Here is a 20,211-nt window from a genome sequence, read left to right as displayed (position 1 = left end):
TAAGGAATTTTTAATTCAACAAATTTGCCCGTGTTAATATCGAAATTGTTTATTTCTCCATAAAAAATAACATTTAATGGCCGTACCCAGATCTGAACATGACTTAACATAATTAATTATTTATTTTAGTTGCCCGCTCGGATGGTAGCTCATTTTTATGGAGCCGGCTGCTACATTTGATGCATGCCCCTCATTAGGACCGAGGAGAAAAAAATGAATGAAGTTTTCCTCGCAACTGGTCGATCAAGTAGCAAGGGTAGGTGGGGTGATGGGGGGGGACTTGGGACTTGACAACAGCCTGAACAAAATATTTGCGGAAGTTAAAAATTAATTTCAAGTGCAATTGGGTACGCTGCAGATGTGACTGCTCCGCTGCTGGCCAACTGGCGAAAATCACAAACATTAAACATAAAAAATGTGCCACTGTTTGTGCGTGTGCTGGGATGGAGAACTGGGGAGAGCGGGCGAAGTCATTGCCATGAATAAAGGAAAAGTTAAGTAGGCATACAAAAGTGTAAGGCACTCGAGTATAGTATAAATGGGTATCTGGGTCTGTATGTATGTATGTATTTATTTTTAAGCAGGACACAGCTGCGACAGTTGCCTGGACAAAATATTATGCGGCGGCCGTCATCGAGATATGAAATGTAATAATTACTTGCGCAGTAAATACTTATTTATAATATTGTTTATTCAGGATATTGAATTTTTAATTTCGTTAGGCTTTCCGTTCTCCTCTTGTGTCTGTGTGTGTGTGTGTTGTTCCTCGCTGATGTTTTTATTTTTTCTTCGACTACCAATCGGGAATACATGTAACAAAAAAAGCGTATATTGATTTTATGTGACGTAAAAAAACTTCATGGAACGGGAACCGACTTCCAGATACTCTCACACACAACCACTACAAAAGCGGACTGTATCACAATACACAATATAGTATTCTGTTCAATCTACAACATACTCTTTTATTTATTTTTATTTATTTACATTACATAGAATACTGAATCCCTGAGTAAGTAGACATACAATTTGATATGAATTGCGACTTAATTACGTACTTCCCAATTGAGTATTAATCAATCTGATAAACCATGAATAAAAAGGCTTTGCTTTTGAGAATTGATTACGCTTTGTTGTAATTATCAGGTATCTTTATTAAAGGTGTTTCTACTGATATGCTTCGCTTATGCTTGGTTGACAGGGGCAAGGCTTAAAAGCCATTTGCCATTCGCTTTCGCACCGTTATTGTGTGTGTGCCACATGCGTGTGTGTGTGTGTGTGTGTACGTGTGTGTGTGTGTGTGTGTGTGTATCTGACTGTGGGCTGCACCATTTTTAATTTCAAGCAGTAATTACTCACTCTAAATGGCCTTGAGATTATCGATGGGCTTTATTTCGGTTTCTCGTTATTTATTTTAAGCATTCATTTTGTATATTTATATATTTTTTTATATATTTTATTTATTTTTTAAGTGCACATTGAGCAATCCACCTGTATGTATATTTATTTGGTTCTAGGGTATTTTGCTTCATTCTGCTCAGAAGGGCACACAGCTTAAATTGTGAATACAAAAAGTAAAAATCAAATTTAATTTTTAACTTTTTTGCAGAGAATGCAAAACGTTTTTTTCCGAATTTAATGTTTCATCTTTGCTATTACTAGAAGTGCTGAATGCAAACCGTTGTCAATTGAATAGGTATTGAATCACCATCGATTGCATCTTCAGCTTCATCTCAAACATGCCACAACTAACAAAGATGCACATTGCAATCATGTTTGCAATGTTGGGATGGATTCGTTTGGTATTTGTGCAAATATGTTCACTTCAATTTTAAGCAAAGCTGAATGCCGCCAGTTCATCCACTGGGTTTTTCTCTATCATCAGTGTGTGTGTGTGTGTGTGTGTGTTTGTGTGGCACACATTCTGCAATGGTTGCCAGCGTTGCCTTTATTATTATTATGTATTACTCTTTATGTATCAGCTTCAATTAATGTCAGCGTGTGCGCGTAACGATTTTCTTGTCATTCATGCCAGTCAAACATGACGGGGAACCGGAACGACAGTTAGTCAAACAGACAGACAGACAGACAGACAGACTGGCAAACAGACAAACAGACAGACAGACAGAGGGCACATGCATATATTCATACAACAGAGAACAGGATATAAATGAAGCGGAACGGAGACGGGTTCTTTGACAAAGAGAGAGAGAGAGAGAGAGAGAGGGGTTGTACTGTAGTGTGTCAGTCCTGTCATGCGTTTATTCATTCGTCATTCGTTTGGTTTTTTCTTTTTTTTTTTGGGTACAACATTTTTTATACGCTGCCACAAGAGCGTATTGAAGTGTATGCCACAAAAATCAAAAGAACCTTGATGAGATGCGCATGAATGTTTCTCTAGCGGACTGTCGAACTGCTCTTCCTAATGCTCTTGTGGCTTCTTTTATAATAATACTTAAAAGAAGATCAGACAAGCAACTATTACATGTTGTGAATTATGTTTTGACAAAAATTCTAACTAAATTGTTACTGAACATCAACAATCACAGCTAAATGAACAGGGAGAGCCTTTGACGTTGATCAATGGCTGCAATTTTGGGGCCAGGTGAGCAGCTTGACTTGGCGCAAGGCGACTTCAGTTCAAGCCAAGGTCAAAGGAAATGTTTTGAAAACGCTTTCACGACACTTTGTTTACTTTGCAAATTTCGTGAAAGCCAACATTAATCTTGTGAAAAGAAAGTATCGGTGTGGACCGCATGTGCGAAAGGATTTTTGGAATGGCCTCGGGCATTCTCAGAGCCGCACTGTCAAGCGATTTCAGAGCAGACCCATTTAAAGCTTAGTCCAATGACGAAATTAATTAATGAGTTATTTGTCACTAAAATCTTTTGTGGCATTTTGCCGCACGTGTGAGCAACCTGTCGTTGAACCGGCTTTGCTTCGCTTCTAAATAAACAAACAAATTTTAATTAAAAAATGTTACAACAACGAACGAAAAACAAAAGATCAACAGCAGCCAGTGAAATGCTTATCATGCCTGTGAGGGTACTCAGCACTGTGCGGAAATTGAAGTCGTGGTTACAGCATTGTGGATTCCTCGATTAAAGCTGTCGTTCTAACCAAAAAACCAAAAATACTGCTTTTCAAATGAACAAAGCACACACTTGCCACAAAGAAAACAAAAAAACCAAGTCAATAAAAATCAACGTCAAATTGAGCCAGTCAAATTAACAAGTCATTGCGGTCACATTTGTGCTGTCAAAAAAGAACAGAAAAAAAAAAACAAAAATAACAGGCGCCGAGATTTATTGACACTTCTAATTGTCAATAATATGAAATCCGTGGACTCAATTATGCTAAAAGCCCGAGCAGCCAATAAAAACACTCAACATCCACTGGGGTCCCGCAGGGAGTGCTGCGGCCGTATAAATTAATTTATATTTTGGAAAAAGACGAACGCACAAGGACTTATGGCTAAAAGGCATTGATGGCAGTGCACAGACCGGCAATTAAAGCGAAGGCTCAAGCAGCGCTCCCTTTAAAGATTTCACACTGCGTATGAGTAATGTCGTGAAATCGGCCCTCATCCTCTCACTGGTTAGCCATTTTTATTGTTGAGCTGTTGCTGTTGCTGTTGCTGCTGCTGTGTGTAGGCACTTAAAACTTAATGAAATATTTACAGTAATGGTCTGTTGTTCTGTTCAGCCAACAATATTTTTAGCCACTCTATCGCGTTATATGGGAATATAAAATTATGAGGAAATTGCTACAAATCACGCCAAATACGTCTTCCACACAGTGCACTCATAAATGCTGGACACAGTTTCGAGCGGGAGCACACACTTAAGTTGCCAGTTATTCAAATGTTTGTTTGCCTTGAGTGCTTTCGAGGAGTGTGCAAAGCCCGAAATTTATGGGAGCTTCGATTGTAAATCGAGTTGACCTAAGCCAAGATTTGTTTAAAACTGTGCAGAATTTATGTTGGCGCTTAAGTGTGGCGCATTCGGAAAAACATATGTATTGACTTAGACTCTAGCACTTAACTGCTCAGCGTATTGAAAAGCATAGCAGAAACTAGGTCTAATAACAGTTGAACAGTAGTCAAATTCAGTGGCAAGTTATTTTCTTTGCTCTTAAACATTGTTGGTTTCTTTTATATACCCATTTATTTATATAGCCTTTCTGCTTGTTATGCAAAACTTTCCTGGCTTTCCTGCCAGCAACAGCTCATTCTAATTGTCATTCGCTCTTTAAATTCTCATAATCATGAAACATATATCACTGATGATTGCATATCAGCATAAAATGTCAAATGTTTATTGTTTCTGTAGCCAGTTGCTTATTCAAGTTTGTTCATTTTAAGCTTTCAACTAATCTAGACTCAATAAGCGCAGAATTCTTAAATGCAATGAAATATCAACAAATTTTGCAAATTGACTGTTCAATATATGTTTGGAAATTATATTCAATCATTTGAAGTTCTCATATTTGCATATTAGCAAATACTGGTAAACATTTATTTTTCATTTTGGACAAACAACAAAGCATCTGTTTATGCAGCATCTTAAAATTGATGATTAAAAAGCAGTGTGATTGATGATAGATAAAGTATTATGTTCAGATCAAAGATAAATAAATTCATTCAATTGTATTAAATGAAAGCCAAACGATAACGGGGCCAATATTTAACAGCACACATTTTCAATTTGGGGTTTCGAGTATCAATATTTGTGGTGCCAGGCCACGGACACTTTAATGCACATATTTGAAATATGCGCCCAATTTGGAAATGCACAAGCAACGCGTGCAATTAATTTTGTATGCAACAAACATGCACATATATTTCGGTATTAAAAAGTAACAAAACTAAAATTTAAATTAAAATTAACAAAATTGGGGATCCTCTCGAAAACAAGAGGGCAACTAATTAGTTATCCAAATGCCGCAACAAAAAGAATTCTAAAATTGTTGAATCCTACAAATACACGCCAAAATATCAATTTATTTAATGACAAATGCGGCCACGCCGCTTACGGGGGAATTCTTATTTTATTATTATTTCGTGTGCATGTTACTTAACAATTAAATTTAATCAAGTACAACAAAAACAACAGCAACCACAAATAGATTCTCGACAGTGGAGAACTACTTACAGCAAGCAGTGAACCATTTGCAACATTTTGTGTACCTTTTTAATGAATTTATCATGTACATGGCGACAAGCTGCCACGTCTAACTATACAAGCACAGCTACATATGCATCTGCATTTGTATTTGTATTTGTGTGTGTGTGTGTATGTGTGTGTGTGTGTGTGTGTGTGTGTGTGTGTGTGTGTGTGTGTGTGTGTGTGTGTGAGCGTTAGTGTTAGTGAGTTTGCGAATGTAGTTTGTCTAAAGTGAAGTACGTGTCGACGCCCAAACAATGTTTTGCTAAATAAGCGTCACCAATGTATTTAAATTTATAATTAAATTTTTAATTGGTTTTAGCTATCAATGTGTACATGTGCGTGTAACCACGCTAAAAGTCAAGAAGCATATGTTTAACTGGCCTGTCACAACTGTCCTTAACATTCACAGTAACATTAACTTTATTAGCGGCGACAAAAGCGACAATAATAACACTCAATATATATAATTAAAACAATAAAATTACACTTTCATTCAACTTTAATTAAAGTAATAATAATATTTTTTTTTTGTACCACAATTTATTTGATTTAAAATCAAATGTTTAACAGTATATTTAAATATTTACTTTTTAATTTATTTAGTTTTTATAGTTTTAGTTTCCTATGTGGCTGTGTTTCCGGTCCTCAAGATTAAGTCTCAGTTGCATTAATTTTTAAAATCACCAATGGCACTCATAAAAGAAATACTTCAGTATATTTTTTTTATCAATCAAATTATTAATGAATATTATATACATTTTTTTATGTTAATACTTTATTAATACGAATAAAATAATTTGTTTGCAATTAGCTACTTTAATACTTAAATTTGAAATAAGATTTGATTATTATTTATAATTTATTATTTTAACATTTAACTAATAAGATAACATTTTCATTTGGCGACTTTAATATTTAGAATTTAAAATAATATTTGATTATTATACGTAATAATATTTAACAAGTGGCTGCATTAAAGCGTGTAAAATAATTTGTATACACAAAATATAAATAAATGCAAATAAAACATATTAAATTTGATATTAATTTTAACATTTATGAGCTGGAAGTGGAAGTTATTTATCATTTCATGTTCAATGATAAATGTGTAATATTATGCAGAATTGAAGGATACGGCTTAAATGACATGCCGCCTTTGTGGCTATGCTTATATTTTGAGGTAATTCAATCTACGTCACACTCTAGCACATCCACCCATACAGACAATATATTGAGGGAGAGATATGTCTCTCTCATGTTATATCCTATTAAAATTGATAAGAGCATCGTATGAGCAATATTTTACTCTTCCTTCGCATTGTTCTTTTTGGAGCGAAATGGATAAATTGACATTAATTTAAATTTGACTGCAACAAAGCAGCTTTCACTTTATCTGTGCGTATATTTTATATATATATATTGAGTTGGTCAACATTTATATTTAATTATTTAAAGCATATGTATTCGGATTTGATCCGTGTGCATTTGAGAACATCTGGGCTTATCAGATTGCTCCGCATTTAAGACTTAAATAAACCCGCAATATGCATTTAATAACCTGCAAAGCTGCGCATCTAAAATTGCGAGCCCTGCCAACATCGGTTGCTTGCCGTTGGCAGTAATTTCAGATTTTAATTAAATTCTTTTCTTCTTTGGCTTGCGACGATGTCGACCGCTGTGTACTGCTCCAAGCAGGCGACCAACCCAAATAACTACAAGTACAAACCAACCAACCAAGCCAACCAACCAAGCCTACCCACCCACCCCCCTCCCACATTCGTCCCATTCGTACTTATATCAAAATATTTGTAATGCCGTAACGAAAAAATAACACGAGGCAAATGCAAACAATTGCGAGGCTTGCGTGTCTTTCGTGTGCAGCTCGGAGCGTTTGGCGACAGACGCAACTTAACAAGTTGATTCCAATTTCAATTCAATGTGCGATTCTGATTGTCTTCAGTTTCACGCGAGATGATATCATGCGATAATAAATATGTTATATATTCTTATTGTAATGGTGGAGTGGATTCACAAACGTTTAGCTCAATTAAAGAGACCTACAAGTAAAATGAATTTCTAAGTATTTTGCCAGGCTACAATTATACTTGCTTTGTGGTTAAGTATCGATATTTAATACATGAAGCCTTAAATTCCTTCCCCATTAATTTATTTTGAGCTTGAATGTTCTGCTGAAATTGCGTTCTGCGTTACACAAGACTTGAGAGAATATAATTTACCAGCTCCCCGGAAAAAAATAACAATGCTTGACGAACGTCTGCAGTTCACATTTACAATAAATTTTTATTTATTTTTTTTATTTTCTCTTAATTTGCCTTCTCCTAAGTGTTATGAATTATGAACATAACATAAAATGAAAAAAGTACTTAGCATACTTTCTCATCTCACATAAGAGTCTATTATTTGACTTTAATGGACAAATGAATTTATGCTTCACGAATTTAAATAAAATTAAATGTGAAATTTATTTAAATATCCAATGTGCATTTGTGAATGAGGCAGAATCGAAAGGCTAAGTGAAAGGTAGCAGTGTCTCTAATGCCACTTTGTAAGGCACTTGAACGCGGCGCCGAGATTCTACGGATGGAGAAAGGGCACACAAAGAAATATACACTGGATAATGGAGCGGACATGGACAACATCGCATATCAATGCAATCGGAGTCCGGCCGCAGTGCAGCCATTGCAGACCACTTGGCTCAAATAGGAGGAGGGAATCGAGAAAGGTCTGCAGACGCACAGTATGGTATAAGAGAAATGGTTGGCTAAGACTTGCGATTGCTGGAGCATCAGAAATTTAAGGGGATTTGCGTGCTAGTTAGCGAGTGTCTCAGTTCCGACAGTTCAGCTGGCAGCAGGCTTGAGCTGGCTGAAGCTGCCTCAAGCTGTGTGCCGCCGTCGCAGTGTCAATACGATATGGCAATGGTTCAATAGTTGGGAAAACGTTTGCGCAACCCCAACAAGTACATGTGTGTGTCAATGCTACATGCATCGCTAAACATATAGGGGCGTGGTCATCGTAACCCCCAACAATTGCCTGGAAGCCAGCCAGGCTTCAGCTGCAAGTGGCCAGGCAACAGTTCGCCATTGTGGTGCGATTGCCTGCATTTCAAGCTTAGTAAAAAATATTTTATGAGAATGTTGCAGTTGTGGCCGACCGCGGGAATACCCTTGCACCTGTTAAGTACCAACAAACAACTGGTGGCAAATAACTTTCATGTTTGGTTAGGAGTGGGGATGGAGCGGGCGTTGATTAGTTGTGCCTCGACTTTTTAAGCATTTTAGGTGCGATTTTGTGAATTTTGGAGTATGTAAATTTATGTGTCATTCTTTGAAGAACATCGACGAAGGAAGGCAATCTATGTTTCAGACTTTGGTCACTCCACCTTTCAATTTGTGGGAGATTTGCAATTATCGATTTTATCGATTTCCCAGCCCCCATTATATACTTATATTCCAATTTGAAAAGGTTTCACTCATAGAGACGTCCGTATTCTTTTATTTTTGAAATTATTTTTTATTTTATATATAATTAATTATTTTTATTAAATAATGTAACATTTCTGTTTTACTATTATTGTGATTGTTTTGGCGTTGGTTATATAATATATTTATCAAAACATGAAATTGTACTCAAATCAATAGATTTAGCAGAGGGTCGCATGTCCGGCTCTTGATGCCAACAATCTTCAATCAATTCTAGCAATGGATCACATTTCTTTATAAGTTTGACTTCCAGATCGGGCCGTTCCCCACTTAGAGTAAGATATTTCCTTGCTTCTGCCACGCTATTCTCAAGGTGATCGAAAGGCCTCCTGCGCGACATTACCTCCCATAGAATAATGCCAAAGCTGTAAATGTCGCACTTTTCCGTATATTCTTTTCCTTTGAGAACCTGCGAGTGATCCATTCAATTTACGAATATTTTAACTTTATGCAAATTTGTTGCTTATAACACAAACCTCGGGTGCTACATAAGAAGGGGTTCCAATTTCGCTCGTATTTGTTGTCGCCAATTCTCTGACAGTGCCAAAATCGCCAATCATCAAATGTTTGAAATTTTTGGTTAGTAGCAAATTTGAAGTTTTCAAATCTCGATGAATAAGGGGCGGTTCCTTGCCATGCATATAAGTTATAGCCTATAAATGAGAATGAAAGCTTAATTATATGTTTTCATTTACAGTGTACGAACGAACCTTAACAGTCTGAATCATCCAGTCAATAGCATCTGACACTTTGTAACTACGCTGTTCATCGTCATGTAAGTATCCGTAGAGAGATCCACAGTCTGCATATTCCATAAGTATATAAACAGACTCCGAATCAGTGGTGGTCCCATATAATTTTACAATATTTTCGTGGTCAACAAGTGAAAGCATCTTGACCTCATGATTAAATTTTGTAAGGACATTGCTTTTTGGCATTAGCTTTATTTCTTTTAACCCAATAACTAAATTACCCCATTTAGCTCTACAAACAGAGCCAAAGCTACCTCTCCCAATTTCCTGCAAGGTTAAAATTGAATTATCTCAAGGTTAATTTATTTTGTGTCTTGATACCTCGTATTTATCTATATCCCCAATATTGATAGTATCTGAGTACGGTGTCCTGTGGGTAAATTGAATAAAATTAAGCGATATCGGAGAGGAAAAATAAAGAAGAAAAATAATTAATGTTTAACTAAATTAGTTATTATTAATATTAGATAAATATTTTCTCACATATCCTTATGTTCAGAAGTTCTTCGTCCAGAAAGTTGAGGCCACTGGATCAGAAATTACATTGAAAATATGTTTATAATAGAATAGTCTAAGCATAAGTATACTAAAAATTACCTTGTGTAGACCCGTTGGTTTTATCAAATTAGAAGCTATTAAAGGATCAAGGGCTCTGCAACCAATTACGTCATAAAAATTGATTTACTTGTTGAAATTTATTTCAATCTTACATGAGTATATCCGTGAGTTCAGAAGCGATTTCTTTCATTTCTACAGTTGTACTCCAGCTGTTCAGCTGGCTCCAACAACGTGAAATTATTTTTTTTATGGGCTCTATGCCTTCTGCAGTAAGAAAGTCCGTAATTTTACCTTCCCCGAAATTTGTAAAAGCCTTCGTGCGTAAAAACACCTCCGCCAAAATACTTCCAAAGTTTTCAACGTCGTAAATAGTACTATTCCTTTTAGACCATTGAATGCCAAAAATTTTCAAGATTCGGTAGTCATCGGTTAGAAGTAGTAGGTTATATGGCCTCAAACGTTCATGGATAACAAGCTTCGGTGTCATGGCATGCAAGTAAGCTAAACCCTATAATTGGAAATGTCAATTGCAATCATAATTGTCAAACAAGAGTTTATCCATAAGTTTTACAACAGACCTTGGCACACTGGATCATCCAATTAAGCGCACGCGCCACTGTATACTCAAACTCTTCTTCTCCATACAAATATTTGTGAAGGGATATACCCTCTGGGTAATTCATTAGTATAAAAAATTTATTATCATGGATGGTCATTCCATAGAGTTCCGCAATATTCTCATGCCTAACGCGGATAAGGTTTCTGACCACTCTTACAAAACAGTCGAAGTTGAAATCGTCCCCTTCAAAAGACTCCCTTGTGCATCGCTGCACTGCGATCTGTTGTTGATGCCAATTAGCTTTGTAGATATTCCCGAAGGTACCTTTCCGAACACTTTCCTGATGGGTGAAAATAATGGTTTTAATAAATGAATTATATTTTATTGTATGTTACCTTTTCAATATCAATTTCCTCAAATTGTACATCCGGAAGTACTTCAGCTTCAAGCCTAGCTACTTTTTTAAACTCCCTGGGAATATGTAACAAATAGAATTAGTTTATTGATATTGAAAAACATAAATTTATTGATTGATAGAAAAGGTGATTTATGAGAAATCAGTTTTGGAATTATAACCTGTTATTGCTCTTACAACTTACCCAGGATTATTCAGCAAATCGATTAGTTCCATAATTGTGGGACGCTCTTCTGGTTCCGCCCAGCAGCTTTCAATTATTTCCTTGATGTCATTAAACTTGGAATCAGTTAAATCACTAAGATCCGGGCGTTCGCCTGAAAAACTTAAAAATGTTTTAAGCTATATTGTTATTATTTTAACTTCCGTACCTTCAATGATCGCTTGTAAATTAGTATAACTGAGCGGTTCTTCCCATTGATAAAAGGGCTTTCTGTGTGAAAACACCTCACATACAACAATCCCAAAGCTATATACGTCGCTCTCTTTTGTATGCGGGTTTCCGTCCAACACCTATTTTATTAGTGTTTATGAAATTATGTCATTAGTGTTTATATATTCTATTTTTTTTTAACTTCCCATTCATTTAGGGAATACAAACCTCTGGTGCTACATACGCTTTATTTTGATGGATGAAATGCGCATCCTCATCGGCCGGAAAACAATAATCACTTATTTTCAAAAGCGTAAAGTTATTGAACAGCAACATATTTTGGGAATTTAAATTGCCATGTATTCCTGTGATTATTTTCGTACGCAAGAGGTACTCAATACCCTTCAAGAGAAAAAAATGAAATCAAAATCTGTTAATTGGTTGGACAAATAAGTAAGTGCAAAGTACCTTTGCCGCCTGATACATCCAGTGGAGGGAATTTGAAATGGTATAATCTCGCTTTTCCTCACCATGCAAATAGTTGTAGAGTGATCCGCAAGTAGTATATTCCATGAGTAGATGCGCTATTTCCTGACTATCATAGGTTATGCCATATAATCGTACAATATTGTCATGGGCATTGCTGGAGAGAAGTGTAATCTCGTCGACAAGACCAGGTCTGATGTTATTTTTACAAACTTTAATGTATTTTTTTAATCCTATCTCTATATCGCGCCATTCAGCTCTGTAGACAATGCCATATTCACTTTTCCCAATGACCTGTAGAAAACATATTTCAGATAGAACAAGTGAGAACGCTGCAGTCTGATCTCAGTATATTACGAGCTGATAACTGGTGGCAAAGAAATTGTTTGTCGTGGTAGGGGTAGAGCAGCAATGGGTGCGTGTGTCAAACATTGGATAATATTTAATGTGCTTTTCAAATTGCGGGAGATATAAGTATAGCGATTTTTAGGAAGGGATGGTCATAGCCAGGAATTTGTATTGTCAACCTTAGGAGAATGTTGATAGTCATCAAAATTTCAAGTTTGGAAACTCTTGCTCTAACATTGTGTCTCATATATGCTTTCGTGTTGCTGAAGATGGGATGGGAGTGGCCAAGGAATTTCTTACCAAATGTTCCTCGTGACCTATCTTCCAAATGTAGAAGAGATCGGAGATAGTGTTACCAGTAATATACATATAAAATTTGGTGACTAGCTTAAATAGAAGATATATAGCTTTATCGATTTGCGTTACATCGTTCAGACGGACATGACAAAACCAATATACTCTTATTAAAGTATAAAAGCAGAAGCCAATTTGGCAGATTATTACATATTCACACAGCTTTATCTCCTTAAAATCGACGATACGCGGCTTTCTGAAAAAAATAGTTACTCAATTTAGTAATTAAAATTAAATATTGTGCTAAGATGTATTAGTAATTACCTCAATTTTTTCGTGTCAGACTCGACGTCCTTTAGTTTCGCCACTAATTCATCCATTCTGTGTCGTTCTGCCGGTTCATTATGCCAACAATTTTTAATGAATATTTCTAATGGCTTGGAGGCCTTTACAGCGATATACTCAATGGGCGGACGTATACCTGTAAGAGTCAAAATGATGTAATCACTTCGGTGGGATGTCAACGTGCGTACCTCTTTTGACTGCATTACTAATTAGTAATTCTTTATTAGTATATTCCTCATTTTGATATTGCTCGAAAGGGCTCTTGCGTGCCAGTACCTCCCAGAAGATAATACCATAGGTATATACGACGCTCTGCTCTGTGTAAACTCCATCTTTGAGAACCTACGCACAAATTAATTTACATATAACATACATGATTACAATTTTCTTGGGTATCACACAAACCTCCGGTGCTATATAGCATTTATCTAAATTATTTTTCAACAATTTGCTATCATCGAACTCAATACAAAAATTACATAAGGTCACAAGGGTATTATTATCCATTAACTTCAAGTTTTTAGGCTTTAAATTGCATATGACACGTGGGTCTAGGTTCTCTACACATAAAATGTATTCAATGGCCTACAAATGAAAAGAGTATGCATGATCTGTAAGTTATTTGAGTACCAGTAATATAAATATTTTCGTTATAGCAAATACCTTAGCAAGAGAAATCATCCAACTGAAAGCGTGATCAACATTAAGGGGTAGCATCTTGTTGTGCACGTAGTCGAGTAGGGTTCCACCATCTAAGTACTTTGTTAGCAAATATGCAAATTCTCCATCAAGCGCGATGCCAAGTACAGGTACAACATTGCAATGCGATAAAAGCATTAGCTGCCTGCCTCGTTGTTTGACGATTTCCTCGATTGTGTATTTAAATTTTTTTACAGCAATTGTCAAAAAATAACACGTTGCCTCGAACGTGACGCCAAAATTTCCTCTTCCGATTTCCTGGAAGATGTATTTAAAACAATAAATATTATAAGAAAGCTTATGTAGTATTTCACACCACAATAATGACAAAAAATGAAATCAAAATCTTGTATTTCTACCTGGCGTATTTCAATTACTGCAAGGTCAATTGCTGCAAGGTCCATTGCTGCATAGTCAGTTTCTGCAAAGTCAAATTTTGTTCCTTTATCGAAACATGTCCAATTCAATGTTGAATGCTTACATTGCCTGCAATCAAAGAAATCATCCGAAATATATAACATATTTAAGTGTTAAATGTCGTATTTCTCTCACCTAACACAGTCTCTGATATCGGAGAATATCTCATTAATCGCTGTCCTCTCTCTCTGAACCGATTTCGTGCATTCTTTTATTAATTTCTTGACAAGGTCAGAGTTGGGTATTTGTATTTCACTAATTACAATATGATTGTTTCCTAAGAAAGTAATGGAATTAACAACTGAATTTTAGTACTTTTTTGTAGGTCATTTACCTTTGAATATATGATTATTAGTAAGGTGTAAAGGTGGATGTAAGTGATTGCACGGAATCATGCGTGACGACAACTCCCAAAATAATATTTTAAAGCTGTGTATTTTGCACTGGTGATGGTGCTGTCCTAGGTCTCTTATCTGCGATAAAGAAAAATTAAGCAGGTTATATTTATATATAAATCGTATCTCATTTATAGATAACCTGCGGTGATATATAATCGCAAACGGTATTTCTGAAATGTTTATCATAAATGACACAGATATTTAAGGTGCGAAAGTAATCAAATAACTCAGGTCTTTCGGTATATATATCTCGGTTAGGTTCCTCGGAAAGAATGTGTTGAAGACTCTATAATTCAAAAGAAGATTAGAAGCTATTTAAGTGCATAGGCCATCAAATATGCATCGTACCTGTTGCTCCCAATGTAAGAAATTACTCAAATGCTCACCGTCGTCATACACATTCGCCATTGGTTTGTCAAAATCGTCCTCTTTATAATAAAATGTTGACTGAAATTTTAACTCTGTTAATTTATATCTAAAATATTTGAATATCAATAAGACGTACATTTCTTGAGCCCATTCTTGTTAAGTTCTGCACTTAAATGTGTTTACATATATATTTTATGACCGGCACGTAGACCAAGTATTTCCGTTCACTTGATCGAAAACTTGAAAAAATTAGCGATTACTCAGCAGCAGATCAATTGCGCACTTCGTGTGTGAATATAAAACGGTTGTTCCACATCAAGCTGGTGGTCAGACCATTGATATAGATCGTTATCGTTATCGCATGCTATATACAGAGTTGCATGTCATATTACAGATGTTATGTTACAGTCTGAGTATACGTCACTAGTGACCTGCTACAATATGTAGAAATTATGGTTTACAGTTTATATTATTATCATAATGGATGGCACAGTGGAATACATTGATATGTTTGTGCTTAAAGATATTTTAGTTTGAACGCATGCATATTTCACTTCATTCTTGTTGTATTTGCAGACATATCGATACTCAATTATCGTATGCCACAACCAAAAGTGAGATTTAAAGGGCCACATTGCTGAAAAGCGGGAACAAGTTGGCAGGGTCAGCAACGTGTGAGGACATTCTCCGCAAGGTGGCGCGTTGAAGCTTAGGGACAAGAACACATGTGGAAAGGAAAAAAAAGCGCAGTGAGGCAGGTCGTGGTCCATAGCGCTTAAATTTGTGTGCCGTACGGATCGAATGTTGAAGTACATTTAGGAGTGCCTTGACCCTCCATATTCGATAGACCTTGTGAAGCCAAATTCGGCGTAAGTGTGTCTGTTTGAATAAATGTTGTGCTGTGCTAATTTTGTGGCTTATGTTTAGGTGGCCGACGGCAGGTCACGCCGCAATTGTGCAATTTATGTCATATGCTCCGAAGTTGATGCAACAACGACCTGGCCGTCGCGCAAAGATTGCTGGATACGCCCTCGAAGCTGCTGCGAGGAAACACTGGGCGAATACACCATCCCCTGATATTGGCAGCGCGCAAGCGCACCGACGGTATTTCTTCAGCCGGTGAGTGCGTTCCGATATGGAATAAGTGCCATAGGGATAAGCCTTCAGTAACCAGCCGCGTAGCTCGAGCGCAGTTAGTTGAATGTTAGGTTAAGCAATTTTGTTGAATGTTATGTTAAGCTATTCGTTATTTACGTTAATGTATTTATTTATTCATGCATCTAATAATTATTTAAATTTCTAAGTTGACCGTGTTCGTCAACAAAATCCGGCGTCCGGATTTTTGCCAAATTGCAGAATCCATTTTTTTTTGCACGAGCCCGCCCATACACCGAATACTTATATTGGAGCTCTAATAGGGTATGATAGGGATTGAGGGCCACCTAAAGTAATAGTCATATTTGTTCAATTTTTTTTATTTTGGTTTTATCGGATTTGGCAAGATTCCCGATTTAAATTCAAAATTGAATAGCCGTTGCAGAATACAACGCTACCTAGCGGCGTATTTAGTAATTAATACTTCATACCATGTAATGTTTGTTAATAAATTGTAAGGAAATAACGATGATCTGTGAGTAAATTAAATACAGGGGAGAATCACCGGGAGCATAGAATAAATTAGTCGTCAACTACAATAAGGGCGATGGGCAAATCGAATCCGTGCAGGCCCATTGCAGGAAGGGCGGGTACGTCGTGGCCATGAACACCAGGCCCGTCAGCTGTTTCGTTTGTTTTGTGTGTGCATGTAGGTCTTTATGTAGTGCTGTGTAGGTCGAGTTTTTTTTGAGTCTGTACCGTCCACGGGCAGGGTTGGAGTTACCCACCTCTGGGAATACTGAACTAGCCGAGGTTGCCCACTGCGAAACACTGGACGTGTTACATTCTTCTGTCTGTTAACTCTGGATGCAACCGGCTGACTTTTGATGCTCATCAGATATCGATACTCCACTGAAATCGCAACTGACTCCATTACTGGTTCTCAATGGTATCGGAGCAATAGCATCAAGGTTTCCAGATAGCTTTGATCGTTTCTTGTCTCTTTCTCTCATTTATGAAATTCCACATGTATGTATATGTATAATATATATTATATATTATTTATAATATAAAACTTACGTATTTACACATTAACTTACATATTTTAACGGGTACGTGCAGAATTAAACCTTAACTTGCATACCTATGTATTTTGGCGTGGGTATCGCATTGTGAAAGTGAATATTTTGATGCCTAGATTTATTATACTCTGATTCCGAAGGTACACGAGTATATTCGGTTTGCGTGTTTATTTGCTGTATTCAGTCAAATTGTCGCAGCTTTGTATTTTTATACTTTTGCGACTTTTATCAATCGGTCTACCCACTGATAGCACTATTCATTAATCAACAAATACAAAACAATGTCAAGCACACATTTTATTGTTACACATTTGTGTTGTGGCAGACGTTGAGCTTGGTTAGGTTCAATTTGACTTGTTTAAGCATAGTCGCAATTATTTTTCGAGTGAAACACATCTTTAGTCGCCAATATTAAATATTGAACAGCGAATTTTCATGCATGCTATCAGTATTTCAATCATGTGCACACTCATGTAATTGAAAATACAGGCATTTTGATCCTAAAAGCGAACACTTTGTTGCTCGTTGGGCACTCGCTACAGTAAAGCATCGAGCAGGGAAGGGAGTGAAGCGGCGAGCGCTTGGCAGAGAGGCAGGCGGCTGGCTGCACTCATACAGCAGGTTCTAGGCTACAACATGAGAAATTCACACATAAATTATTATAAATGCTCACATGAGCACACATCACACATACACATACGTGTATCACATGTATGTGTATAACTATATATATATATATATATATATATATATATATATATATATATATATATACAGTATATACAGTGTCTCACAGCTCATCTGGAACAGTGCCTAGCAAAAAATTTAAAGAGCTATAAGGTTTAAACAAAAAAAAAAACAAACGCAAAATGCCAATTTGTTTTATGTTATATCACGTTTGAAAAGGAAACTTCAGCTTTTATTAAATTATTAATTAATTAACTAAAATTAGTCAAAAACTGAAAACATATCCAAAATACATGTCAAATCTTTTTTGGAACAGTCTTAGAAAAGTAACATATTTGGCGTATAAAACTTGAATGAGGATGTTAATACTTAGTATGATATCCTTTAGCCTTAATAAGTTCCCTTAACCTATTATTCATGGAAGATACCAGCTTCCGGATAGTTTCTCGACTGATTTTGATCCACTCATTCCAACAGAGCCCACAAATTTTAAATAACATTTAAATCTGGAGACTGAGCCTGTGAAATTATCATGTGGGGCAGTTCCAGATAAGCCAGGACTGTACTAATCCGGACTTATGATTGGCTGTTGTCCTGGTCGTTGTCGTGGTAGAACCAGAAAGAACGCCGGATTCCTAGCTTCTCGGCACTTTGGAGTAAATTTTCCTTTAATATATTGAGATACACACTCTTGTCCATTGTTGTTTCAATAAACACCAAATTTCCGACGCCGGCTTCCGAGATAGATGCCCATACCATGACACCTCCTCCGGCGTGCTTGACTGTTGCCTTTAGGATTTTTGGATTCAGCTCAATATTGGACTGTCGCCACACATAATTCCGTCCGTCTGAGCCAAAAATGTTGAATTTAGGCTCATCTTCAAATATGAACTCCAATTCCTTGTCCAAGTGGGTTTTGACCAATGTCATCCCAGTCCCTTTATTTTTTGCGCTTGGGATTTCCCCTTATTTTCCTGATGATCCTCCGCTCCTCCTGTTCGGTGAAAATCTTGTGTGGTGCCTTTTTGCCCTTGTCCTCTATCCGATTTTCGTCGACGAAGCGCCGAATGATGTTGGATACAGTTGTGGTGCTTAGATTTACCATTTTAGCTATTTGGCGATATGAATATCCAATCTTGAAATGTACCAGGATGAGATTCCGTTGGTCCATGGTAGTCCATTTGCCCATAGTCCTTGTTGGCTGGTTGCACCCGAGATGCAGGATATAACTAAACTGACTACGAAGAATTGATCTATTTATTCCGAAAATAATCAACCTGACGTAAAAAATCCGGGTTTTATGGCACCCAGGTGTCCATAATGCCACTGTAGGAAATAAACTGTGACCCTAAATTAAGGTACTTTTTTACATAACCCGACCTAGCAGGTGGGGAAACCCCAGTTTTGGTGGCTAATATATGTACCTGCCATCGGTCTTTGGAATTTTTTTAAAAATATTGTATAATTAGTTTATGGCAGGCAATTAAAATTTTTGCTAGACACTGTCGGAAATAAGATGTGAGACATATATTAATTAAATGTGAAATTTATTTAAATATTCAATGTGCATTTGTGAGTGAGGCAGAATCGAAAGGCTAAGTGAAAGGTAGCAGTGTCTCTAATGCCACTTTGTAATGCACTTGAACGCGGCGCCGAGATTCTACGGATGGAGAAAGGGCACACAAAGAAATATACACTGGATAATGGAGCGGACATGGACAACATCGCATATCAATGCAATCGTTAGTCCGCTTTGGTTTTAGATTTATAGACCAACGCAGTGCAGCCATTGCAGACCACTTGGCTCAAATAGGAGGAGGGAAGTGAGAAAGGTCTGCAGACGCACAGTATGGTATAAGAGAAATGGTTGGCTAAGACTTGCGATTGCTGGAGCATCAGAAATTTAAGGGGATTTGCGTGCTAGTTAGCGAGTGTCTCAGTTCCGACAGTTCAGCTGGCAGCAGGCTTGAGCTGGCTGAAGCTGCCTCAAGCTGTGTGCCGCCGTCGCAGTGTCAATACGATATGGCAATGGTTCAATAGTTGGGAAAACGTTTGCCCAACCCCAACAAGTACATGTGTGTGTCAATGCTACATGCATCGCTAAGCATATAGGGGCGTGGTCATCGTAACCCCCAACAATTGCCTGGAAGCCAGCCAGGCTTCAGCTGCAAGTGGCCAGGCAACAGTTCGCCATTGTGGTGCGATTGCCTGCATTTCAAGCTAAGTAAAAAATATTCTATGAGAATGTTGCAGTTGTGGCCGACCGCGGGAATACCCTTGCACCTGTTAAGTACCAACAAACAACTGGTGGCAAATAACTTTCATGTTTGGTTAGGAGTGGGGATGGAGCGGGCGTTGATTAGTTGTGCCTCGACTTTTTAAGTATTTTAGGTGCGATTTTGTGAATTTTGGGGTATGTAAATTTATGTGTCATTCTTTGAAGAACATCGACGAAGGAAGGCAATCTACGTTTCAGACTTTGGTCACTCCACCTTTCAATTTGTGGGAGATTTGCAATTATCGATTTCCCAGCCCCCATTATATACTTATATTCCAATTTGAAAAGGTTTCACTCATAGAGACGTCCGTATTCTTTTATTTTTGAAATTATTTTTTATTTTATATATAATCAATTATTTTTATTAAATAATGTAACATTTCTG

The 20,211-nt window shown here is 36.9% G+C and overlaps 1 protein-coding gene across 1 annotated transcript; it reads right to left on the bottom strand.

Moving 5' to 3' along the window:
• Nucleotides 1-8,751: 8,751 nt before the first annotated feature.
• LOC116806157 lies at nt 8,752-14,952 on the bottom strand. Its single transcript, XM_043214857.1, has 24 exons — nt 14,821-14,952; nt 14,664-14,762; nt 14,455-14,601; nt 14,252-14,390; nt 14,053-14,194; nt 13,860-13,986; nt 13,465-13,758; nt 13,207-13,386; nt 12,990-13,143; nt 12,781-12,937; nt 12,667-12,712; nt 11,797-12,108; nt 11,557-11,730; nt 11,327-11,468; nt 11,140-11,272; nt 10,936-11,011; nt 10,560-10,880; nt 10,134-10,489; nt 10,021-10,075; nt 9,907-9,950; nt 9,745-9,793; nt 9,382-9,690; nt 9,148-9,324; nt 8,752-9,080 (listed from the first exon to the last, which is right to left on the bottom strand). Exons 1-24 carry the CDS (start codon nt 14,833-14,835, stop codon nt 8,784-8,786), a joined length of 3,945 nt encoding a protein of 1,314 aa, XP_043070792.1. The 5' UTR covers nt 14,836-14,952; the 3' UTR covers nt 8,752-8,783.
• Between the last annotated feature and the right edge of the window lie 5,259 nt (nt 14,953-20,211).

This window comes from Drosophila grimshawi, unplaced genomic scaffold (assembly GCF_018153295.1).
Source record: "Drosophila grimshawi isolate 15287-2541.00 unplaced genomic scaffold, ASM1815329v1 contig_311, whole genome shotgun sequence".
Taxonomy (NCBI): domain Eukaryota; kingdom Metazoa; phylum Arthropoda; class Insecta; order Diptera; family Drosophilidae; genus Drosophila; species Drosophila grimshawi.
This window is presented reverse-complemented; position numbering and strand designations above follow the sequence as displayed.